The sequence below is a fragment of the Lytechinus pictus genome, chromosome 13, assembly GCF_037042905.1.
Source record: "Lytechinus pictus isolate F3 Inbred chromosome 13, Lp3.0, whole genome shotgun sequence".
Lineage (NCBI taxonomy): Eukaryota > Metazoa > Echinodermata > Echinoidea > Temnopleuroida > Toxopneustidae > Lytechinus > Lytechinus pictus.
Genome location: NC_087257.1, coordinates 22,572,484 through 22,593,284, shown reverse-complemented (window position 1 = coordinate 22,593,284; position 20,801 = coordinate 22,572,484). Strand labels below are relative to the sequence as shown.

General features: G+C 36.0%; 1 protein-coding gene across 2 annotated transcripts in view; it reads left to right on the top strand.

The window, feature by feature from the left end:
* Positions 1 to 201: 201 nt before the first annotated feature.
* The window catches only part of LOC129275276 (coiled-coil domain-containing protein CG32809-like), a 38,836-nt gene continuing 18,236 nt past the window's right edge, over positions 202 to 20,801 (top strand). Inside the window, exons 1-12 of one of the 2 annotated variants that reach the window (XM_054912079.2) lie at positions 202 to 395; positions 974 to 1,075; positions 10,079 to 10,250; positions 11,598 to 11,796; positions 12,813 to 13,107; positions 13,576 to 13,993; positions 14,616 to 14,856; positions 16,147 to 16,293; positions 17,586 to 17,694; positions 18,258 to 18,309; positions 18,983 to 19,278; positions 19,807 to 19,973. In XM_054912079.2, the coding sequence (XP_054768054.2) occupies positions 1,013 to 1,075; positions 10,079 to 10,250; positions 11,598 to 11,796; positions 12,813 to 13,107; positions 13,576 to 13,993; positions 14,616 to 14,856; positions 16,147 to 16,293; positions 17,586 to 17,694; positions 18,258 to 18,309; positions 18,983 to 19,278; positions 19,807 to 19,973 (2,159 nt within the window). In that variant the 5' untranslated portion in view covers positions 202 to 395; positions 974 to 1,012. The remainder of the gene's footprint in view (positions 396 to 973; positions 1,076 to 10,078; positions 10,251 to 11,597; positions 11,797 to 12,812; positions 13,108 to 13,575; positions 13,994 to 14,615; positions 14,857 to 16,146; positions 16,294 to 17,585; positions 17,695 to 18,257; positions 18,310 to 18,982; positions 19,279 to 19,806; positions 19,974 to 20,801) is intronic. The other variant, XM_064108580.1, reaches the window with a different exon arrangement.

Sequence of the window (20,801 nt, the reverse complement as noted above, 5' to 3'; positions counted from 1 at the left end):
TGCACAGGGGCCTTTTTTAAAAAGAAAAATCAGTTTATATTATGTGTGCATAATGTGAGGGTTCATTTTCTTATCAAAATCTAACAACGACACCTTGTCATATGTTTACAGTACACCATGTATATTAAAGTTTGATGAGTGCAGTGAACAAGGTATAATGAAATAATGTTATAAATATTCTTTTGTTTTTTAAATTTCTTCTTACAGGAAAGAAAGGAGGATTACGTGTGAGTCAGGAGTACAACAGCCAATCGTCTCTCTCAGGTGATTCAGACAGCCTCGTTGGTGCAGCTGTGAGAAGAAGAGAAAATAGGAAAGAAAATTTTAACAAGAGACATACGGTCGTAGGAGTGGAGAATGCTGAAGACTTAGAAAATCTTGCCCTTTTGCAACAGGTAGGTGACAAAATGACATGAAGCATGTTCACATCTACACAAGAAGGAAAATAATCTGGTATTCCGTCGATATGAATGAGAAGTTCAGGTGAACCTGCCAATGTAAAAAGATGTCTTGAGACTACAGAATTTGTCCATCCTAACAAAATTTGACTGAGTAGATGCAAAGAGCACATTTTTTTTTTGCATATTCTGGTCTGAAGATTTTGCGATGTGATAGCAAGTCACAAGAACATTTTATATGAGGCAAGAAGGCTTCCTTACAGGAATGCTAAACTTAAAAAAAAACTTTGACAACTTATACAATTGAATAAGATGTTCCTCAGCCCAATAAATAATGGATGTTTTGGGGCCTCAACAAGTTTGTGTATTATGTGGCAATGGTGACTCAATTCTGTTTGACACAAATTATTTTATTATCATATTCTGCTTATTTTCATTAACTCGCTACACATTTTCAGATATTTTTCCATAAGTTTTTGAAACTATACGATGGAACTCTTTGATCCTGGAATATTTTCAATTTAGGAATCACGCAAACTCCCCAAAATGAGTTTTATTCTTCATCTATTTTACAGAATCGTTCTCCACCCAAAGTGAAAGAGAGTCCCATAATCATGGAATATTTTAAAAGGAAATATCCCGAACACTCGGACAGGATCCAAGGTCGAGCTTCGGAGGTAATATGACACTAAATCTCTTTATTGGAAAGATTTCCGCTGTGGGGCATTGCTAAAGTGGGTTGTTAGGGCATACCACCCCACCCCATCTCCCTATTATACAGAGGTGGGGCAGAATTGTCAAAATCCTCTTTTGATCCATCTTTGAACCTTTTTTTTTTGGGGGGGGGGGGATTTCGTCAAAAACTCTGGCTTGATTCATAATTTGTAAGCTGCAGTTCTTTAATTGTAATCTAGTTTGCTGGTGCAAATAGTGATTTGTTAGAGTGTCTGAATTTTCAGACTACCTTCGATAAGTTGGAATCAGTGTACTGTAACTTCTCCACACCATGTGAAACCTGTGCTAGACTTTTCTCTAGACCTACTTATTGATTAGTGTGTTGATTAAGGTCAGTGTCTGAAGACTGCTTACAATATCTTGGTAAATTATCCCTTTTCACATTCATTTTCACCTTTTCCTGTTTTCTTTAAATCGTCCGTCCTTTATGAAAGAGTTTCTTTGCCAGTTTGGAACAGCACAGGGTGAATCCACCTTCAAATTCCTGTTAGAACCCTCATAAGTGCATTGTACTTGGAAGGGACAACCTTGCTTTCATGTCCAAAAGAGATTGTAAGCTACAAAATTAGAACAGACAGTAATCGGGAGCCCTAGAAATGAATTATTCTACTTTAGATTAAGTATAGATATCGGAGATGACAAAAATTCCATCATTTTAGAGGAATATTTCATTTCAGCATTTTGCGGTGCTTCCATTGAGGATAGTTGGCATGACACATGTAATTTGTACTCATTGAAATTCATGTAGAGGGACAAGCGCATCAATTCCCTTGTCCTCGTAATGAAAAAGGAAACATTGCCCACGGCTATTGCCTTAATGGGATAATACGACAATGGAGATGAGTTTTATTTCTCAAAATATCGCTCGGTTAACCAATTTAAGTTGATCTTGAAATGATCTCATTTGGTTGGATTATTATAATTGGGAGTGTGTGTGCACTTTGATAGGGGGCCCACGTGCAAAGGAATTTTGATGAATTCAAGCATTCTTATTGCGGTGTAAGATTTATCTTGTATATTTTATATTTCTGTGTTTGTAGCTTTGATATTTTCCTGTAAGGAACTTGTGCATCCCCTCACCCCTCCATTGATATCTGGAGGGGAATTATGCATTCCTTCCACCTTTCCCCATTTTGTTGATTTTTCATCCATACTAAAAATGGACTACAGGTGTACCGGTATATGAATCTTCGAGAATATTATATTGATAAAAATTTCTTTTTGTATGGAAATACTCAGGCCTTGATATTATTTTATTCTAGTTAATAATATAGGAATGCAAATTTGAAATTCAGAAATGCTACCTAAGTTACTCTTCTCATTCCATTTGTGAAATCATATTTCAACACTTATTTGACGGGTTCCTTAAAGTTTAAAGGAGAATGAAACTCTTGGAGCAAGTTAGCTTTTGTGAAAGCAGAAAAATCAAAGAATAAGATCAACAAAAGTTTGAGTAAAATAGGACTAGCAATAGAAGAGTTATGAGCATTTGAATGTCGAGATCACTAATGCTATGGAGATCCTCCTATTGGCAATGCGACCAAGATCTATGATGTCACAGATGAACAACTCTCCCCTTTTGGACACTGAAAATATACCCAAAAACATATCTTTTTGCTCTTTCTAATCATATGACAAACGATTCATCAATGATATAATGTTGTAAAACCTCTGTACTTGTCCTCTCATAAAGAGAACACCTCACCTTGTGATAGACTCTATAAAAGTGAGAATATAAGTGAAATAAGTACTAAAGTAATGAGGGAGTTGTACGTGTGTGACATCACAGATCTTGGTCGCATTGCCAATGGGAGGATCTACATGGCATTAGTGATCTCAATATCTAAATGCTCATAACTTTCTTATTATTCATTCAATCTTCCTCAAACTTTCAACAATATGTTTCTTTGATTTTTCTCTTTGATATGGATTCAGCTGGTTTCAAGGGTTTCATTCTCCTTTAAATATCATCAGATTCACTGAATGACAAAGTGATGATGGATAGGCAGACCAGAGGTGAATTATGAAAGAATGATTTTCAGAATTCTTGGAGGAAATATTTTCCCATGTCTGTCAATCTCTCAGGATATGTAGAGTCACGTCAATGAAACCAACCCCAAACCAACCAACGGTATGCCATTGGAAATGACATGATAACCTTTGGTTGGACTGGGGTCGATTTCACTGATGTAACTGTGGCATGGAGTTTGTCAATAAGGAAAACTGTGCCCTCTGAAGAGGCATTTGTCAGACTGAATTTTGTCTTGTGATGTTGAGTAAACAATGTAGAATATGAATCATATGGCTGTTGTCAATTTGTGAGAGTATGTTTGTCATCATTTTAGTCAAAGCTGTTAGGGATCTTTTTTTTATGTGGTGGAATATTTTCATATTAAAATGTAAGTTATTAGTGTTACTTTTGTGTACATTTAGACATTCATCTTTCTTCATGCAAAATGTACAGTTCAATTTGCCTGTATGATCATGCAAACTCGCAACTCTTACTCGCCTCCGTCATTTTGGTAGCATTGTCATAATTGTTCTGTGAACTTTAACTATGACACAGAGCTGAATACCCAGACTGGACTCAACCAAAATCTGTAGGTTGTACGAGAAATACAAAGAAAATAGCTTCCAAGAGAATCAACCTTCTATTCCTCATCATTTCACAATTTCTCAGTAAACTACATCCTTAAGTCAGTTTTTATATCTTTTTAATTCATTTATCTGTGATTTTAACTTCAAAACTATTCAAATTTTTATGTTGATATTTCTCATAAATTTGAAAATATTTTGCATCAGATGTATTAAATCTGCAGTTTCAAAAATAACCAATGATTCAGTTGGTGTTTTATCGTTCGATTATGCTCTCAGAAGAAAGGAATGTTGTGTAAGCTGCAAATACCATTGAAAATGTAGATGTATTTGTATAACTGTCTGTAGGTGGCTAACAACACACTCTTCAAAGTTTGAAGATATAATACAATTTTAGCCCCCAAAACCATGATTATTCTATAATTGTTTGGCTCATGCACTGACCGCAAAACCACTCGGTTTGTCCTTTTATCCTTTCCTAAGTGGGGGGAACAAGGCATCCGTTGTCAGATGTAGAAAACATGTGGTTTGGGGTATTGAAAAATTGGTGTTGTCTGTAGCGGCATGAGGCACCAGTGGCTAGAACACTCCCCTCAAATTGGCAATACAATGGATGTTGTCTCACTCTTGTTGCTTTTACACCCATCCAATTGCAGAAAATAAATTTTTAATTTGGTAATTCTACTCAGATCTACTCTGATGAGAATATCTACATGTACAAGGTAGTGGGTAGGCCTACTTAATATGAAAAAATATATATATATGTATATTTGCAGGCATTTTTCCAAGGTCAGTGGGATTTTGTTCAGTGGGTAGGCCTACTTTTAATATATGAAAATATATATATATATGTATATTTGCAGGCATTTTCCCAAGGTCAGTGGGATTTTGTTTTACTTTTGAATACTTCTTTTCCAAGAATTTTAATGTGAAAATATATGAGGGAGTTTGTGCATCCTTTGTACTATTGTAGGGATACAAGTCTTTTTCTTGGCTCATAACTACAGGAACTTTCTCTGGTTAATGCAGGTGTGAATGTACATGTACACACAACCTGCACAAGTTCTCATAATTTACTTTTTTTTTTAATTGGGTGGGTGTTAAAGCTCCTACCATGTCTTTCATTATTGAGTGAAGAAAAAAATCATAACAATTTTATTCACTGCCCTGATCTATATGTTTCTCATTTTAATTTGAATTTTGTTGAGGGTTATGGAAGAGTCAACTAAGCTATTTCTGCATTGAGGTGTATAATTTGATTTTTCGTTCAAAGCTAAAAATATTTACTGTGAGCCGCACAAAGGACTTGTGTGTGTGAATTTTATAGGGATAAATATTGAAATCCAGTTATTGCCATTTTGTTCATCGTATATCCTAAATGGATACAAGTCAGTGCAAGTGGTGAAAAAAAATTATGAAATGGTAAGTTCTGTACAAAATTTCAATTTTGTACAATTAATTCTGACATTTTTACAATTCATTTCCATTCAAGATCATTTTAAAGAATAAAAAATAGGCCTCTGCCTACAGGCCTATATCATTTGATAATAGAATCACTGAAAGGCCTGAACATTAAACGATGTGTTTATCCGATAGAATTAGTAACTGTCAGACATTATCTTGTTACAATGATAATAAACATAACTTATTTCTTAGTGCTGTAATTATTCTAAAATGTTGTCACATTTAACTTTTTGTTTCAAAATATGCACATGAAAATTACACTGTAGCCGTTGAAAACACTGAGTTTCTGTTATTTACTAAATATCTTGAGGGCATAATACATTGTAATAGTTATCAACATGTGATGTGTATTCCCAAAAGCCTTTAAAAAAACAATATTAGCCATACACTGCAGACTTCCCATGACAAGTTGATTAGAATTATATATTTTTTCATTGCTGTCATTTTTTATCTTGACCACAAAAGATTACCTGACTGTAATAAAGTGAAGCTAACCATAACATATTGGCTGGTGTTGAAAGTATTATTGTGATGGAGCACAAGAATAACTAAAATTATCTCTTTTTAATGTACAAGGCTACCATATCAGTCCATAGAGTGTTGTATGTTACCTACTTGGTGTTAATCAGAAGAGTATGTGACGTTTCTTCAGGTTTATCAAGAAATGTATGACAATTCGTTTAATCAAAATAGGTTTAAGAATATTTGATTTATATTGATACCAGTTCATACTTTGATAATAGAAGTGATCCTTTCACATTTTCATATTTTTGTGTAATACGTCTTTCGATTGGGCCTCAATGGTTGAGTCTTTCACTTCTCCATATAAATGCATATGTATTGTATTGTACTGCCCAATCAATCTTTGATGAAATTCAAGGCCTTTTATTTTTTGCAAGAATTGGGGTTACTAAGCAAAATACCATCTCGCTTTACTCAAATATTTAACAAAAGGTGGACTTGCAGGAGAAGTCATGCCCTCCTCTTTTGAGATTTGCGGTCAGGTTAAGATGTGATCATCAAAACAAGGAAAGGTGTATTAAAGGTGTCATTCACCCCTCTATCTACCGCCCCCGTAGTTGACAAAGCCTTCATGCTCGGAATACCAAGCGTGTAGGCCGGCCATGAAAGGGTCTATTGAATCTAAAGAAAAATCAATATTCCGATCAATGCATTTGTACATTTTCAGGAAGAGGTGTATAGACAGTGCATTGTAATAACAAGATACATCTCCAATGTGTTATATTAGTCCATGTGATAGTATTTTATATCTCCCTGTACTAATGATTGAAAAGGAGATATTACCTTGATGGTGTTGAAATGATAAAGTTTGTATTCTACATGTATACAATAGTATCCTTATATCACCCTGTGCTATTGACTGAAAAGAAGCTATTGAAATGGTGAAGTGTGTGTTCCATGTGATAGTATTTTCATATCTCCCTGTGCTATTGACTGAAAAGAAGATGGTGTTGAAGTATGTATTATATTAGCTAGTTCATGTGATATTAATTTGATATCTCCCTGTACTATGGACTGAAAAGAAAATTGGCGCGTTATTTTTGAAATGGTGACATGAATTTGAGTAATTATTTATAAACCTAGTTCCATAGTAAAATGAATGTGACATTGGCATGTGTAGATGTATTTGATCAATACCTTCAAATGTGTTTAGAGCTGTGTTTGAAAACTTGAAGAATACATAGCCTACATAGATTCTACATTCATGTCAATCATTGCCATTTATAAAAATAAAAAGGATTGAAAACTAATGGCTTTGGAAGCGAGGAAGGTCATGATGTTGATGATGATGATAATAATGGATAAGCCAAACTCACATTCATTCGGAGTTAGAGAGCTCTAGTTATGAACTTGATAATCTCGTATTCTACCTGGGGCGTTGATTTATTGATTGCGGGGGGGGGGGGGGTTAGGGAATGATGTTAAAAGAGAGAAAAGCCCAATCAGGAAATTCTTTTTAACCCAGTAATTTAATGATTGTATCAAAACCCAATCTACTTTTAGTTTAATACAACTTGTGATTGTAAAGTGCCTAGAATTTAATTTTTTTCTTGTTATGCAAATAACTTTCTCATACAAATCCTACTTTTTCTCATACAAATCCTACTTCGTTATACAATATTTTAAATCATGAAATAAACAAAGTATCACAGTGGTTCAAAGCTAACAAATTATCTTTGAACACACAAAAAACTCACTACATATATTTTAAACATCACTCTCATATTTCTAACACTCAATTTCACCTACAGATTGACGGCAAATCATTAGAACGGAAAACTCACTCTAAATTTTTAGGGGTTATCATAGATGAAGCTTTATCTTGGAATGAGCATCTGCACCATATTACAATGTGTATTTCGAGAAGCATTGGAATTATTTCTAAGTTAAAATTTATTTTGCCTCTTAAAACTTTATTCCTATTGTACAATTCCTTAGTACTCCCGTATATTACTTATTGTAACGTTGTTTGGGCTAATTGTGGCTCAACAAAGCTGACTTCTATTTTCAAATTACAAAAGAGAGTTGTTCGCATTTGTACAGGATCTCATTACTTGGCTCACACTGATCCATTATTTTTCAAACAGAAAACACTAAAAGTTGCCGACTTGTATACTCTTCAAGTAGCTATCATTATGTTTAAGTATATTAATAACCTACTCCCTTCGTCTTTTGATGATATGTTTAAGTTCAATAGTTCTGTCCATACCTACCCAACTCGTACATCTGGAAACTTTCATCTCACAAACCCCAGACTGTTAATTACCTCTAAATCAATTCGACATCATGGTCCAGACATTTGGAATAATCTTGCAGAAAATATTAAATCTTGTTCCACTTTATACTCTTTAAAATCAACTGTTAAAAGAAATATCATTCGATCTTATTCATCCCAACCTTCAAATTAATCCTCATTTACCACTATAAATTAAATAAAAAATATAAATTCTACAGCTATCTTCTGCACCCGCACCTGCACCTGCATTGCACCCACTTGTTCAGTAATTATACCAATCATAGTCACGAACCCTTTTTATGAGGCCGCCATCAATTACAAGCTTAATCGCTCACGATGGCGGTCTCCTGCGTTCATTAAAATTTTGTTAATGTTCCTTTTTTGTTATCAAAATGTGAAGTATATGCCCACACCATTTTTTCCTTCAAATTATGTATTATGTTTATATTGTATGCATTATGAATTATTTTGTATATTACAAACAATGTAAATATTTATGATAATGTATTGTGAACGCAGAAATAAAAATAAAACAAACAAACAAACAAACAAACAAACTTAATTTAGAAAATAATTATTTTCTAGAGTGACTTGCAAAATCATCTCATGTCAAAAGTACACCCTGTATCGGCATATGCTCTGATTTAGAGTTGTAATTGTGTGATGGAAATTAAGAAAAAAATCTTGAAATAATTTAAAGAGTTTAAGGTCACAAAATGTAAGAGGAGTTTGACCTACTGATGCTTCTTGTCATTATACTACAAATCCTTGAAATATATGCTTGAATGAATACCAAACTGGATATCTACATGCACACGCCTTTAAGCCTCCCTTTCAAACTTGTATTCTGTAAAAACCTTATTTTTTAATATGTCACTGTAATATCTTTTCATATGACCAAGGAATTGCATATCCCTTTTCAGCTCAAAGATTTATGTTTTTTAAAGATTGTTTTTTTGTTTTTTTAATGATTTTTTAGGGTTATGCTAATGTGATTTTTCTTTGATTATTTTGTTAATTACCATTTTTAAAGTAATCTTGAAGGCCTATTTGGCCTTCAGATATTTATATAAATAATGTGTTGTAAATATGTAGTGTATATGATCATGTCAGATATATGCGAGAAAAATCACCAGCATTGTCTGATAAAGTGCGACATATGCATTCCATTTGTACTGTAGTATAAGTACAGAACGTATTGAAGTAGATTGTCCATTAGCAGAATGTTCTATTTCGTCTCCCAATTGCCATTGGTCTGAGTTGCTATGGCAACCAGAGAACACAGTCACAAATGAACTATTGGTGACCCCAAGGAACACAATGTTCTCTATTCTTTCATTTCCTTCTCTCTCTCTCTCCATCTTTTTCTCCTAAGAAAAGTACTCTCCTCCCCTCTCACAATCCTCATATCTTCTCTCTCTATATATTTTATGTCTATCTTGAATCTCTCTCTCTCTTACTCTTCATCCCTCTCCCAGTTTCTCTTTCTCTCTCTCTCTCTCTCTTACTCTTCATCCCTCTCCCAGTTTCTCTTTCTCTCTCTCTCTCTTGCTTACTCATTCAAAAGTATGTGCTAAGCAGAAACTATATATGCATCAATGGGGATTGATATTATGATGTAAAATATCAGTAATATATTTATGTTTTTCCTTTTTATCTTTATGCAGTAGGGCTATGTTGTGTGCATTTCCTGAAATTTGCCTGTTCCATAACCACAATTTCCTGTAACTTATAGAAAATATATGTTTTTGTTTACTTTTATTTCATTCATTTTTCTCAATAATACATTTAATTCATTCAAGTGCAAAGGTGATATAGCATTTACGTCATTGTTTTATTAATTAACTCTTGCACTACTTCAACTTTTTTCCTATGCATAGAATTGATTTAAGATGTGCATTTGGATAATGGTGGGAGAAAAGAAAGCAAATGCAAAAAAATTATTCCCTCTGCTCTTGCATTACTTTTTACCTCTATCCTCTCTCTTGGAGAGGACCTTATGCCATCAGTCCTCTGGTTGCTTGCTTACAAGCATTCATGCTTTCTTAGCAATCAGGTAAAAAAATTGCACCATCTCATCTTAGTAAGTATTGCAAAAATAATTGTATCAATTTTTATCTTCTTTCAGGAACCCATCACTAATGGAGTTTTCTGTGAGACCGACCTTGATAACATTGACAACATGGACACCATGTCCGAGATCAACACAGAAGCAACAGGATTCTCTCGAGGTGGACGACTGAGGTCCAGTATGCCGGTCATCAGACCAACGGTCAATATGACCAAGGAAAGGCCATTGGGTAATTGGAATTTGCTGTTATCTCAGAATCGCTCAAATCCAAAATTAAACAAGAACTTTGATTTTCACACTAATTCTGTCTAGAGTGAAACATGAATATCAAGACCTGCTTGTCCCTAGTATTAATACATTTCTGCAAGAATCTTCAGATTTGAGGAGACAGTATAAGTTGAAAACAACAAGAAGAAAAAGGCCGTAGAAAGACACGACAAACAATTTTATCAACAGGTGGTCTTTAAAAACAGTTTCCTATAATATGTGTTTCCATACAGAATAATTTTTGAAGAGGAACAAAACTTTTGGTCTTGTGTATTATAGGCTGCGTTTATGCGACCTCAAGCCAGAATCATGATTTGAATCATGATTCAAAACACAAACATGAATCACAATATCACAGAATCAGCGTTTAGACGACCTTCATTCCAATGCTGTTTCTTCTCAGATTCGGGCCAATCCAGTGCGCATCACTAGTGCGCAGTTTGACAGAGGAAGTTTTTCGCACGTGTTTCGGCTCTCGAAAAATATTTTTGTTTACTTCTATCATATAGGGTCCATATGCTTCTATTCATCTTGTTAGTTTATTCAAAATGGTGTTCGGAAGTGAATTTCAGCGTAGATCCAATTTAATATTGATACTGTATACTCAACAACAACTGAGATCATTGTCTGTCCAGTTAATTCATTTACTAGAACTTGAAGTTGAAGACATGACCAAAAAATTAACAGTAGTGGACGATGCGATGACCAACACAGAACTTGAACATGACAAGAAATGCATGCATAGTACATAATCATGTACATACAATGATCATATAGAGCGCCTTGAGCTACAGTGAGGTCATATAGAATCATGATTCAAATCACGATATCGTTTATTCGAACATTTTCGTACGTGATTCTGCAGAAACGTCTTTCCAAACGCCCCTTTTTTCGTGTTTCATGTTTGTGATTCTAATCATGATTATATTCAATTCCGACTAAACGCAATCGTGATTCTGCAGAATCATGATTTGAATCATGATTCAGATCATGATTCTAGGGTAAAAAAGTGGCGGATAAACGCACCCATAGACAGGTGGTAATTCTGCACCAGTTGCCATGTGGAGTATGGTTAATGTTGATATCGATAGATTATGCATTCAGACCATTTTGTAAGTTTTATTGTGGACAAAGGTCCCTAAGAATCAAATTGAAATTCAAGAAGCTTTATTGATCAGACCAGTTTAGACTCTCATCTTGTTACATGTAAGTGCTCTTGTTAAACTAACTTATTTTGAAATATCATTTTGTTGATTGAATTTAAAACCAAAGATCTTGCCAGCACTAACCATATTCTTTCTCATCCCAGGTCTCGTCTACCTCCAGTACAAGAATGAAACCAAGCGAGGGCTCATGCCGAATGAAGTTACCGGCATCGACACTGTGAGGGCGCTCTACGTCCGAGCGTTCCCTAAGCAGCTCACTATGGAGATGCTTGAACAACCTGTTAGGAAGATCTACATCAGGGATCCGACAACAGAAATATTCTACGAACTGGAGGATGCTCAGTAAGTTGAGATCAAAGAGGGGAGATAATAATAATAATAATAATAATAGCTGGATTTATAAAGCGTTTTTTGCCAGAGGATACAAAGTGCTGCTATTATTACCCCAGCTTTAGCTCGAGCTACCATTGGTTGATTGGTGGGGATTTTTTTACCTGATTGCTAAGAAAGCATGAATGCTTGTAAGCAAGCGACCAGAGGACCGACGGCTTAAGGTCCTCTCCGAAGGACCTGGTAATGAGGATTAATGCCTTACCAAAGGGCACTAGCGCACCAAGTGTGAATCGAACCCGGGTCACCAGAATACGAATCCCCCGCTCTACCGACTGAGCTATTGCGCCTCCTCGGCGCTCAGTGCATGCAAGGAATAACCCTGCCGGGTACCCATTCACCTCACCTCGGTCGAGTGCAGCACAGTGTGGATAAATTTCTTGCTGAAGGAAATCACGCCATGGCTACAATTCGAACCCACGACCCTCTGTTTCAAAGGCGAGAGTCAGAACCACTAGACCACGACGCACCCACAAAGATTATGTGGAATATTAGATAAAATGGGTTATCCTTCAAGGAGGAGTCCACCTAACGATTTTTTTTATGAATAGGGAAAATGCAAATGAGAGTCAATGATGTCACACACTCACTATTTTTTATTTAATTATTCAAATTGTAGATTATTTCAATTTTAATGAAGCTCTGCATTGAATCCAGTGTTGCAAGAGTGTTAATGCAATAAGTATGTCATTAAGAAGCTCTGTTCCATTTTGTATCTTACATACCCTCTGCACTTTAGAATGAGGTAGGCCTATTAGATTTATAGTTCTGCTTTACAAATTGTGCATTCATTATCATCGTCATTATTGTTATTATTTGTTGCTTTTCTTTTCATGGCTTCAAATTCTACCATCTGTCATTGATTGCATGTAACTTCAGCAAGACCAAGAAACTGTCCTCAACCAAGGTGAGGTAGGCCTAAATTTAATTTTATTCTCATTTATATATTTTTAAATTCATTTTATTAGTGAGATCCACGATAGGAGTGTTCTCAAAATCTACGAGCCAGGATTCGTCGAGGATCCCAACGCCCCTGGACCCTCCTCCCCTCGTAGCACCACCTCCACCCCGGTAGAACTGGACTACTACTCCGAACCGGAGGTGGACCATCAGAAGAGGGACGTGAGGAAAAACCGTTACAACACCATGACGCTTCCACGGAACATGCATTTCACACAGATGGAGAGCGAGGGCGCCAAACCGAGTCAGGGTACAGGGAACCTCAACCCCTCACCAGAGAAGAAACATCAGTCACAGTCATTGGTAAGGATTGATCATTAGGGTTCTTTAAGTTTGTAATTTCTTAACGCGTTGGCTACAGGAATCAGGTGGTACAAGGACAATGGGAATTACAGAATTTAGTAATCAACTGGTTAAGAAGGTATTGAAAAAATAATGACACTTCAAAAGAATGGATTTCAGAATAAAATGGAATCTGATATGCCATTGTTGTCTTGTTATAAGATGCAGTAATACTAAAATCAGACCCTTTGTATTGTTTTGAATGATTTGTTAGGTAGCTTGGAAATAGAGTGTCTGAAAATATTAGACCTTGCAGGGATGTAGTATAATTATGCCAGTAGTTTGTGGAACAAAGTAGTCGGTGATTATCATAAAAAATAGAAATGTCCTCATAGTTTGTGGAATTCATTTTGATTACTTCCATATGTTCACTTTCTAATGATGAGAACACCTCTTTTAATACCACATTGGGCTGATTTCTTTTTACAGGAGAATTTCCGACGTGGGGCACCAGAGCGTGCCAGTGCATCCCTCCAGCGCCCCGCCGCACACAATCAAGCCTTCCAACGCATGACCCCGGAGAGAGCCACCCTCAGTGGCCCAGTCACCAGAGGACCAGGGGGGCCTGGTGGGCCACATCCCCAGGGCCCCTATGGAAGGAGGGGACAGCCCCACCCCAACCAGCCTCAACAGCATGGGAGTGCTACCTTGCCTCGCAGGATGCCCCCGCCCTCGCAGCATGAAGGTGGGGGAGGACCTGGGATGGGTCCAAGACCCCAGGGCGGGAGTGCAACCATGCCACGCCAGCATCCGAGGGGCAGTCAGGCAGTGGTGGACGGGGGCAGCAGGCCTGGGAGTCGACCCTCCAGTGGGGATATGGTATCAAGGAGTCAAAATAGTACCCCAGGTGAGTTGTTCACAGGCAGTCTTAATGATGGCGGTAGATATTTATTATATATTGCACGTCTTGGTTCAAATACAACCTCTTTAACATGATGACACCCCACTTCATAATGGACAATTTTTCTGGAAGATCACTGATAGACCCTTAAAAACTTGCTACCTCTTTTGACACAATTTATTTTAAAAGAACAATGAGGGATCATTCAGATATAACAAGTTCATTTAAAGCATACTGAAAGACTTGCATGAACTTGACAAGAAACAATGAATTGCATGGAAGAAAAAAAAACTATATGAAGATTGTTCGTCAATAATTTTAGGGGTTTTTAGAGCTATTCCATAGAGACATGCCCTTGGCCCAGTCAACAGAGACAGAGTCTTTAGACTTTTTTGGCATTTCAATTTCTCAGAAGTCTGTTCTGTGACAAATCAAGTGATACCAAACCATATCAAAACTATTCATGGATGTTTATAATTGGTTAAAGCTTTGTGCAGTTGAGTGACACCAATTTCTAATTCTTCGTAAAATTCATAGTACATAGTATATGTATGTGCTTAGTACATTGCTATACACATTTTGATATACTTTTATTCCTGCATTATGATTTTTTTTCATTTACATGTAGTTACAAAAGTGATGCAGAACCAGGTCATGTCTGCCCCCATGCCCAACGGTCATCCCAGGCAGCGAGGCCCCCCACCCCAGCACCACCAGACACCCCCAGGGCGACCCCAGGGTGGTACCCTACCCAGGAACGGGGCACCGGGAATGAGACACCCCATCCCCAATGGAATGGGTCCGCAGCATCGTGGACAGCCCCCTCTACGGCGGCACGGTAGTCATGATGGTACATTCAGCCATGGCAGGTTAGTAATAAGAGACAAAACGTATAAAAGGATTTACTAATAGAAGGCTGTATATTATCAAATTCATTTATTTCAAGAAAAGTGATATTTGAACATTTTCTACCAAGCAAATCTATAAGGGTTATCTGCAATCAAATGCAAGTTTCTGTTGCAGATTTACAATTTATAGATCAATTTTAACTACATGTATATTAATTTGATTTGAACTTCTTGTTACCAACAACAGCTCATGTATTGAGCACCATTTTGCAATCAACTGAAGACTTGTGATTAATTTTGGGACACAAAATTGACTTGATATTGTTTGCTAGTTTTTCACAACTCCCCATAAGCGTCTTTGGGGATAGCTAAGGAGCTGCTAAAAGGCATTATTCCTCAAGGTATTTTGCACTCCGACATTTGAAGGATATCAACCGGGGAGTTGAATTTTTTGAGGGAGGGGGAATTCCTATTATGTTTAGTTTCTAGTTTACATTTTTGGCTATGTTTATCAACTTATCAACTGGTGGGTTGATACATAAAAACACAACTAAAATAACCCCAATAAACCAATCCTTGAAATGAAAGAGATGGCTTCGGAACATTGCTTTGCTGGGTATATGGGTGCTAGTGGGTGCATGGATTTTGTTTCTGAGCTTTATTTTACAAAGGCTGTCATCAATGATGGGTTTTTATTCTCTGACAGTTCTAATGAAATCCTTGGATTTGATTGGCTTAGAAGTACAATATTACTATGGTAACTTACAGTGAATGACAACTAAGCATTGATGATCAAGGTTTATAGGGGATTTTTCTAAATGGTGATTACTAAGTTTTCATTGTTGCTGCTTGCATGTGCTGTAAACCTATACATTTGGTCAAAAAGTATGAGCCCTTTATAATTTTGGCTGTAGAGGATGACACTTAATGAATACATTACATTATCATTATGAAAATGCCATCTGTACTGTATGTACAATTCAGTTAAAATTGACTTCTGTAAAATGAAGAAAACTAAGATTTAAACTGAATCCATGGAGCGAGAGAGATTATGCAAATGTTGGTGTATAGTAAATGCATAAATGATGACTGGATATATACAGCTGATGGTGGATTATGTGAAGAGGAAAAACTCTCTGTTATTTGTTTGAAAATGATCAATTTTTTGTCTACATCTTTTAATGTTAATACTAATACTTTGTTGAATGCATACGTGTAAATGTAACCTCGTTATAAAGTCATGATTGACAACTTGCTTGGCATGCTGGTGATGGCTTCTGCGTTGTGTTTTACTAATTACCCCCTCCCCAGACCGCAAAGTGCTCCGATGGGAGATGGCGCCGCAGGACATAGACCTGGTGCCCATCCCGGTGCCCATCCTGGTGCACAGAGGCCATTCTCCCAACCGGCCCCCCGTACAGGCCCTCACAGACCCCTTCCAGGGGAGGAAGGGACCAGGTAGGTAGCATGCACAGGGGAAGCTGCACAAATGGGCGTGGCACATTGGGGGCGTGGCAGGTTGCTGGTTTAGCAGGGTGTGAGATTTTGCGTACTACCATCAATTATAACTACCATGGTAGCATTGCTCAATAGCCAATCAAAATGAAATTTGCTAAGAATTTATTCCATTACTATGGATGGAGCTTATCACAAATTGCAAAGTCTTCATCAATGTTGAGTTTTACGTAATTAGATCCTGTACTTAGAAATTGTAAAGTACCTATAAACGGGGAATTCATAGTATACTACCTAAAAACAGGGAAATCATAGCATTGCACTTGAAGCCAGGGATGAAAAGAGGTTGAGAAAATGTCAGGTTTTTGAAAATCACAGTCTTGAATTTTTCAATGACTTATATTATACTTATTACTGTATATTTCTGAGTTATTTTGACCCACTTCGGAAACCCAATATTTTGATAACTAATAAAAGACTGCTGCTTAAGTATTTTGCGTACTGCTTGCTCATAATTCAGTGTGGCTTGAAAACAACTGCTCAGCATGAAATTGAATAAAACCTTGTTATCGTAGTTTGAGAAATGATCGCTATAACAATTGAATAAATAAAACTTATTACTAGTTGGTCATTACATGAACATATTCGAAGGAAGGAAAGTTGTGAAGTTTTGTAACTTTGTTTAGATGTTGTATTCCCATTATTGTTTTTTGTAAATACTCATCCTCTTTATCTTGTACATGTATTTTCAGAATACATGTAAATATTATTTTCATGTGTCATAATGTAATTTCATTTTTGGGATTTAACTCATTTTCTAAACAAAACCATTTTGTTTTCACATTGTCTACAACTCATATTGGTATAAGATAATTTGCTCTTTGTTTTTTTTCATTTGTATTTGTTATATTCATAAGATGATGAAGTAAATTTTAACACAGTGATTTGTTTCTCGGACATACATGACCATTCATTTTTCCTTGTGTGTTCATTTACAGTAAAGTTTGGTATAATTAATGATCATGGTTTCAGGTGAGAGAACGGCTTTTCAGATAAGATTCCATACCACTATGCTATAAAACAAATAATGAAATAATTCCCCTTCTTCTAATCAATTTTTTTTTTGCTTCATTGAAATTAATCAAATTAAATGTTAGATTAATGTATGATAGATTGTTTTAGTTAGTGCAATGAACTATTATGTTTTTATGGAATATAGAAAGTATAATTTTAAGTTATTCCATATATGAGGTTCAGTTGACCTTTAATTTATCACCCTTTGACCATTTGTGCAGCGAAAGGATCACTGCAATGGAGCAGCAGATAGCCAATCTTGCCGGCATGGTTCGTTCTGTCATTGGAACACATAATGGTCCGCCACCGAGACAGGGACATCCTCCCCAGGTAAGCTAGGCCCTTCTTTTAAAACTTCCCTTAAGTGTGAAATAATGTGTTTTAACTCCTCAAATTGGCCACAATCATTAATATGTTACCATTTACATGGTATAAACAATTCGGATATGGATATAACACGAGTGAAAAAGAATGATGCGTGCATTTTCTTTTTATTGGCATTTTTACCCTTTCACATGGTAAGTCTAAAACAATGGTAACTGCACAATTTTTTTTTCCAAATTTGGCAGTAGCATTTTTTAAAATATTATTTAATTTTTCATTGTATTGCTAATTTAGAGAGTGCAATTTTAGTTTAGTTTTTTTGTGTGTAAATTTAATTCCATTGCAGCAAACATACTGAACTTGAAATAAAAAAAGGAGCTTTTAAAAATCTGTAAATTTTGCCAATTTTGAGCATATTCAATGTGTGATCGCTAATATTCTGGATAAAAAGATACTGCAAAAGTACATCTTAAAGTAGACATATACTGTTAATGGAAGAATAGAACAGAAAATAAGCTTTGCATATTTTGTATATGAAATGTTAATATTTATGTCATGTTCTATTTCAGGATGCCGTCCAAAGACCACCAGGGGATCGGCCTGCCCCACCCATGAGAACGGGTGTGTAAGAAAATCACTATACTCTTTTAATTGTTACAAATTGGCAACAATATCATCATCATTACCATATTTGCAAAGGATCAAAAGAAATATAGTACAATTGAACACAAATAAATGAAATTTATTTTGTTAACTTAATTAATTTGGATACAGTGTATATTACACAAAATTAATGTTCTTCATATGCATGTAATGTAGTTTTGTAAGGTTGTAGAATAAAGGAGTGGTGTTGTGAAGGGAAATGACATGGGGAGGGTCAGCAAAACATATGGTGTAAAAGATTTGCTATTCCAGCATCATTATTTCAGTGTCTGTTTGTATTAAGACTTTGTAATATAATTACATTCATTTTGAGTTTTTTCTGTATTAATTGATCATTCTTATTTTTATTATTTGATTAAAAAAGAAATGTTTCTGTTAATCAAACTAAGTTATATCTGTGTCAATTTCCTCCAGTTTTTAGCTCTGTATCATTAAGTTTGAAAGTTTGTACTTAATCAATAAGGTGTAAGACAATTTGGATTTTATGCCCTTATTTTTAAGACTGTAAATAGCGCCATGCCTGACTGATGTGTGGTCTTTAAAAGAATCCACCTTTATATTTATTATATGTTAGTTTTGTCATCCTTTTTCTTATCTTTTTCCCCTTCCCACCATCCCCTTCATTTGATAGACTCTGCCCCGGTCCAAGCCAGAACCCCAACACCTCAACAACAACCACCACCACCCGCACCACAGCAATCAAGAACCATCACCCCACAACAGCATCAACCCCCACCACAGCAATCCAGACCACTCGGCCCCCAGTCCCCGAGGCCCTCGTCGCACCCCGGTACGGGCGTGGCCGGTAGACCCGGTATGCACCATCCAGGGGGCGTCAACATTCAACGTAGCGCGATGGTGCTCAAGCATCGCACAACCGACCTCAGAATGCAACTCAAACAAGTCAGGAAAATGCATCTGAATATGGTGGGTACCTGCATTGTAATAATTAGCTCAGCTACAAAACCAATCACTGCACTGTAATATAATGGGTAGCTTTCTTTTTCATTTTGTTCTATACATTGAAATTTCACATTCTGAAATCAGAAAATAAAAAATGCATTCATTTTTCTTCATTTTATTTCAATCTGCGGTAAGCACATAAAATTTTGAACATTTGAAATTTTGATGATATTTATTGATATCAAATGAGGAAAAACTGTTATGTGAAGAAGTAAAAAGAGTTACATATAGCTGAAGGCCTTTTTACTCACAAAGCTGACAAAGTCAATTATTAGAAGTTGAATAATTCAGTATTTAATAATTAGCAAATGAAATCAACTGAAATTAAAACAAAAAACTAAGAAGAGAAGAGAAGGAAGTAATAGAAGTATTTTTCATTTGCCATATTATGCATTAACAGAATTTGGATTCAAAATGAACATCACTCTTCAATGAAAAGAGGTACTTGAAGTATATACTGATACCTTTTCTGTCATTTTTGCGTATCTACAGGTGCAACAGATGAACAATAACTTCCGCTCGACATCCCACAAGATCCGCTTGGCTCTAGAGGGCGCCCCAGGCTCTGATATTCATCCAATCAGAAACCATCGAGCTAGAGTCCACCAGGATTACATCAAGTATATGCAGACCCAGGAAGCAATTGAAAGGGATCTAAGGTGAAAAATCATGAAATGTATGATGGGGGACCTGACGCTACGCACTTTGTTTCAAACAATAAAAACTATCCCAATTTTAATATTTCAACAAATATCTTTCACTAATTTGTGGCAAACATTCTAAAGATCATTAACCAAGAAGAAAATATCGCAAAACTCACTAATACGAAAAAATCCCGCCGTGTTTTCCGAACACCTTGATTTCGCCGCCCGATGTAGAAGGGGTCCTAAAGCTACGCACACGATTTATCATGCAAAAAATAGTATTTCCTGTGCCTCAATTTCTAAAATATATTCATATTATTATAGGATAAAATGGAATTTAAGCGAATATAACTAAAAAATTCCAAACAGTTGTTGGTTTTCTCTGCATTTAGAGATTTACTGCAGCCACTGTAGAAAAAATTGAATAGGAATCATTCGTCACTCTGCAGTCACAGTTCCACACACAGAGTGCGCATTTGCCATAAAAACTGTATGCGCGATGAGTGGTGCGTAGCTTTAGGATCCCCTACCATATATATTCAAAGTTGCACATGAAAGGGTATTCCATGAATTCTGAATTCTGTATGTTCGACACTATAAAGGCTTATGTGGACCTTCCAGAATCGATTTGATTTTGTTATTTCGTTTTTTCATGAAAGCTTTTAATAATGTGAATTGGGCATGAAGTGAAGAAAAGTGGGGATCAGATGTTTAAAAAAAATGTTGTTTTGGGGCAGTGTCTTGGAGTAGTATGAGAACAAAAGATTAAAAAATCAGTTGTGGCTTTCTCTATACTGTAGAAGTTTTAATGAAATATTTATTTCATTTCTTTTGATTCGTTTA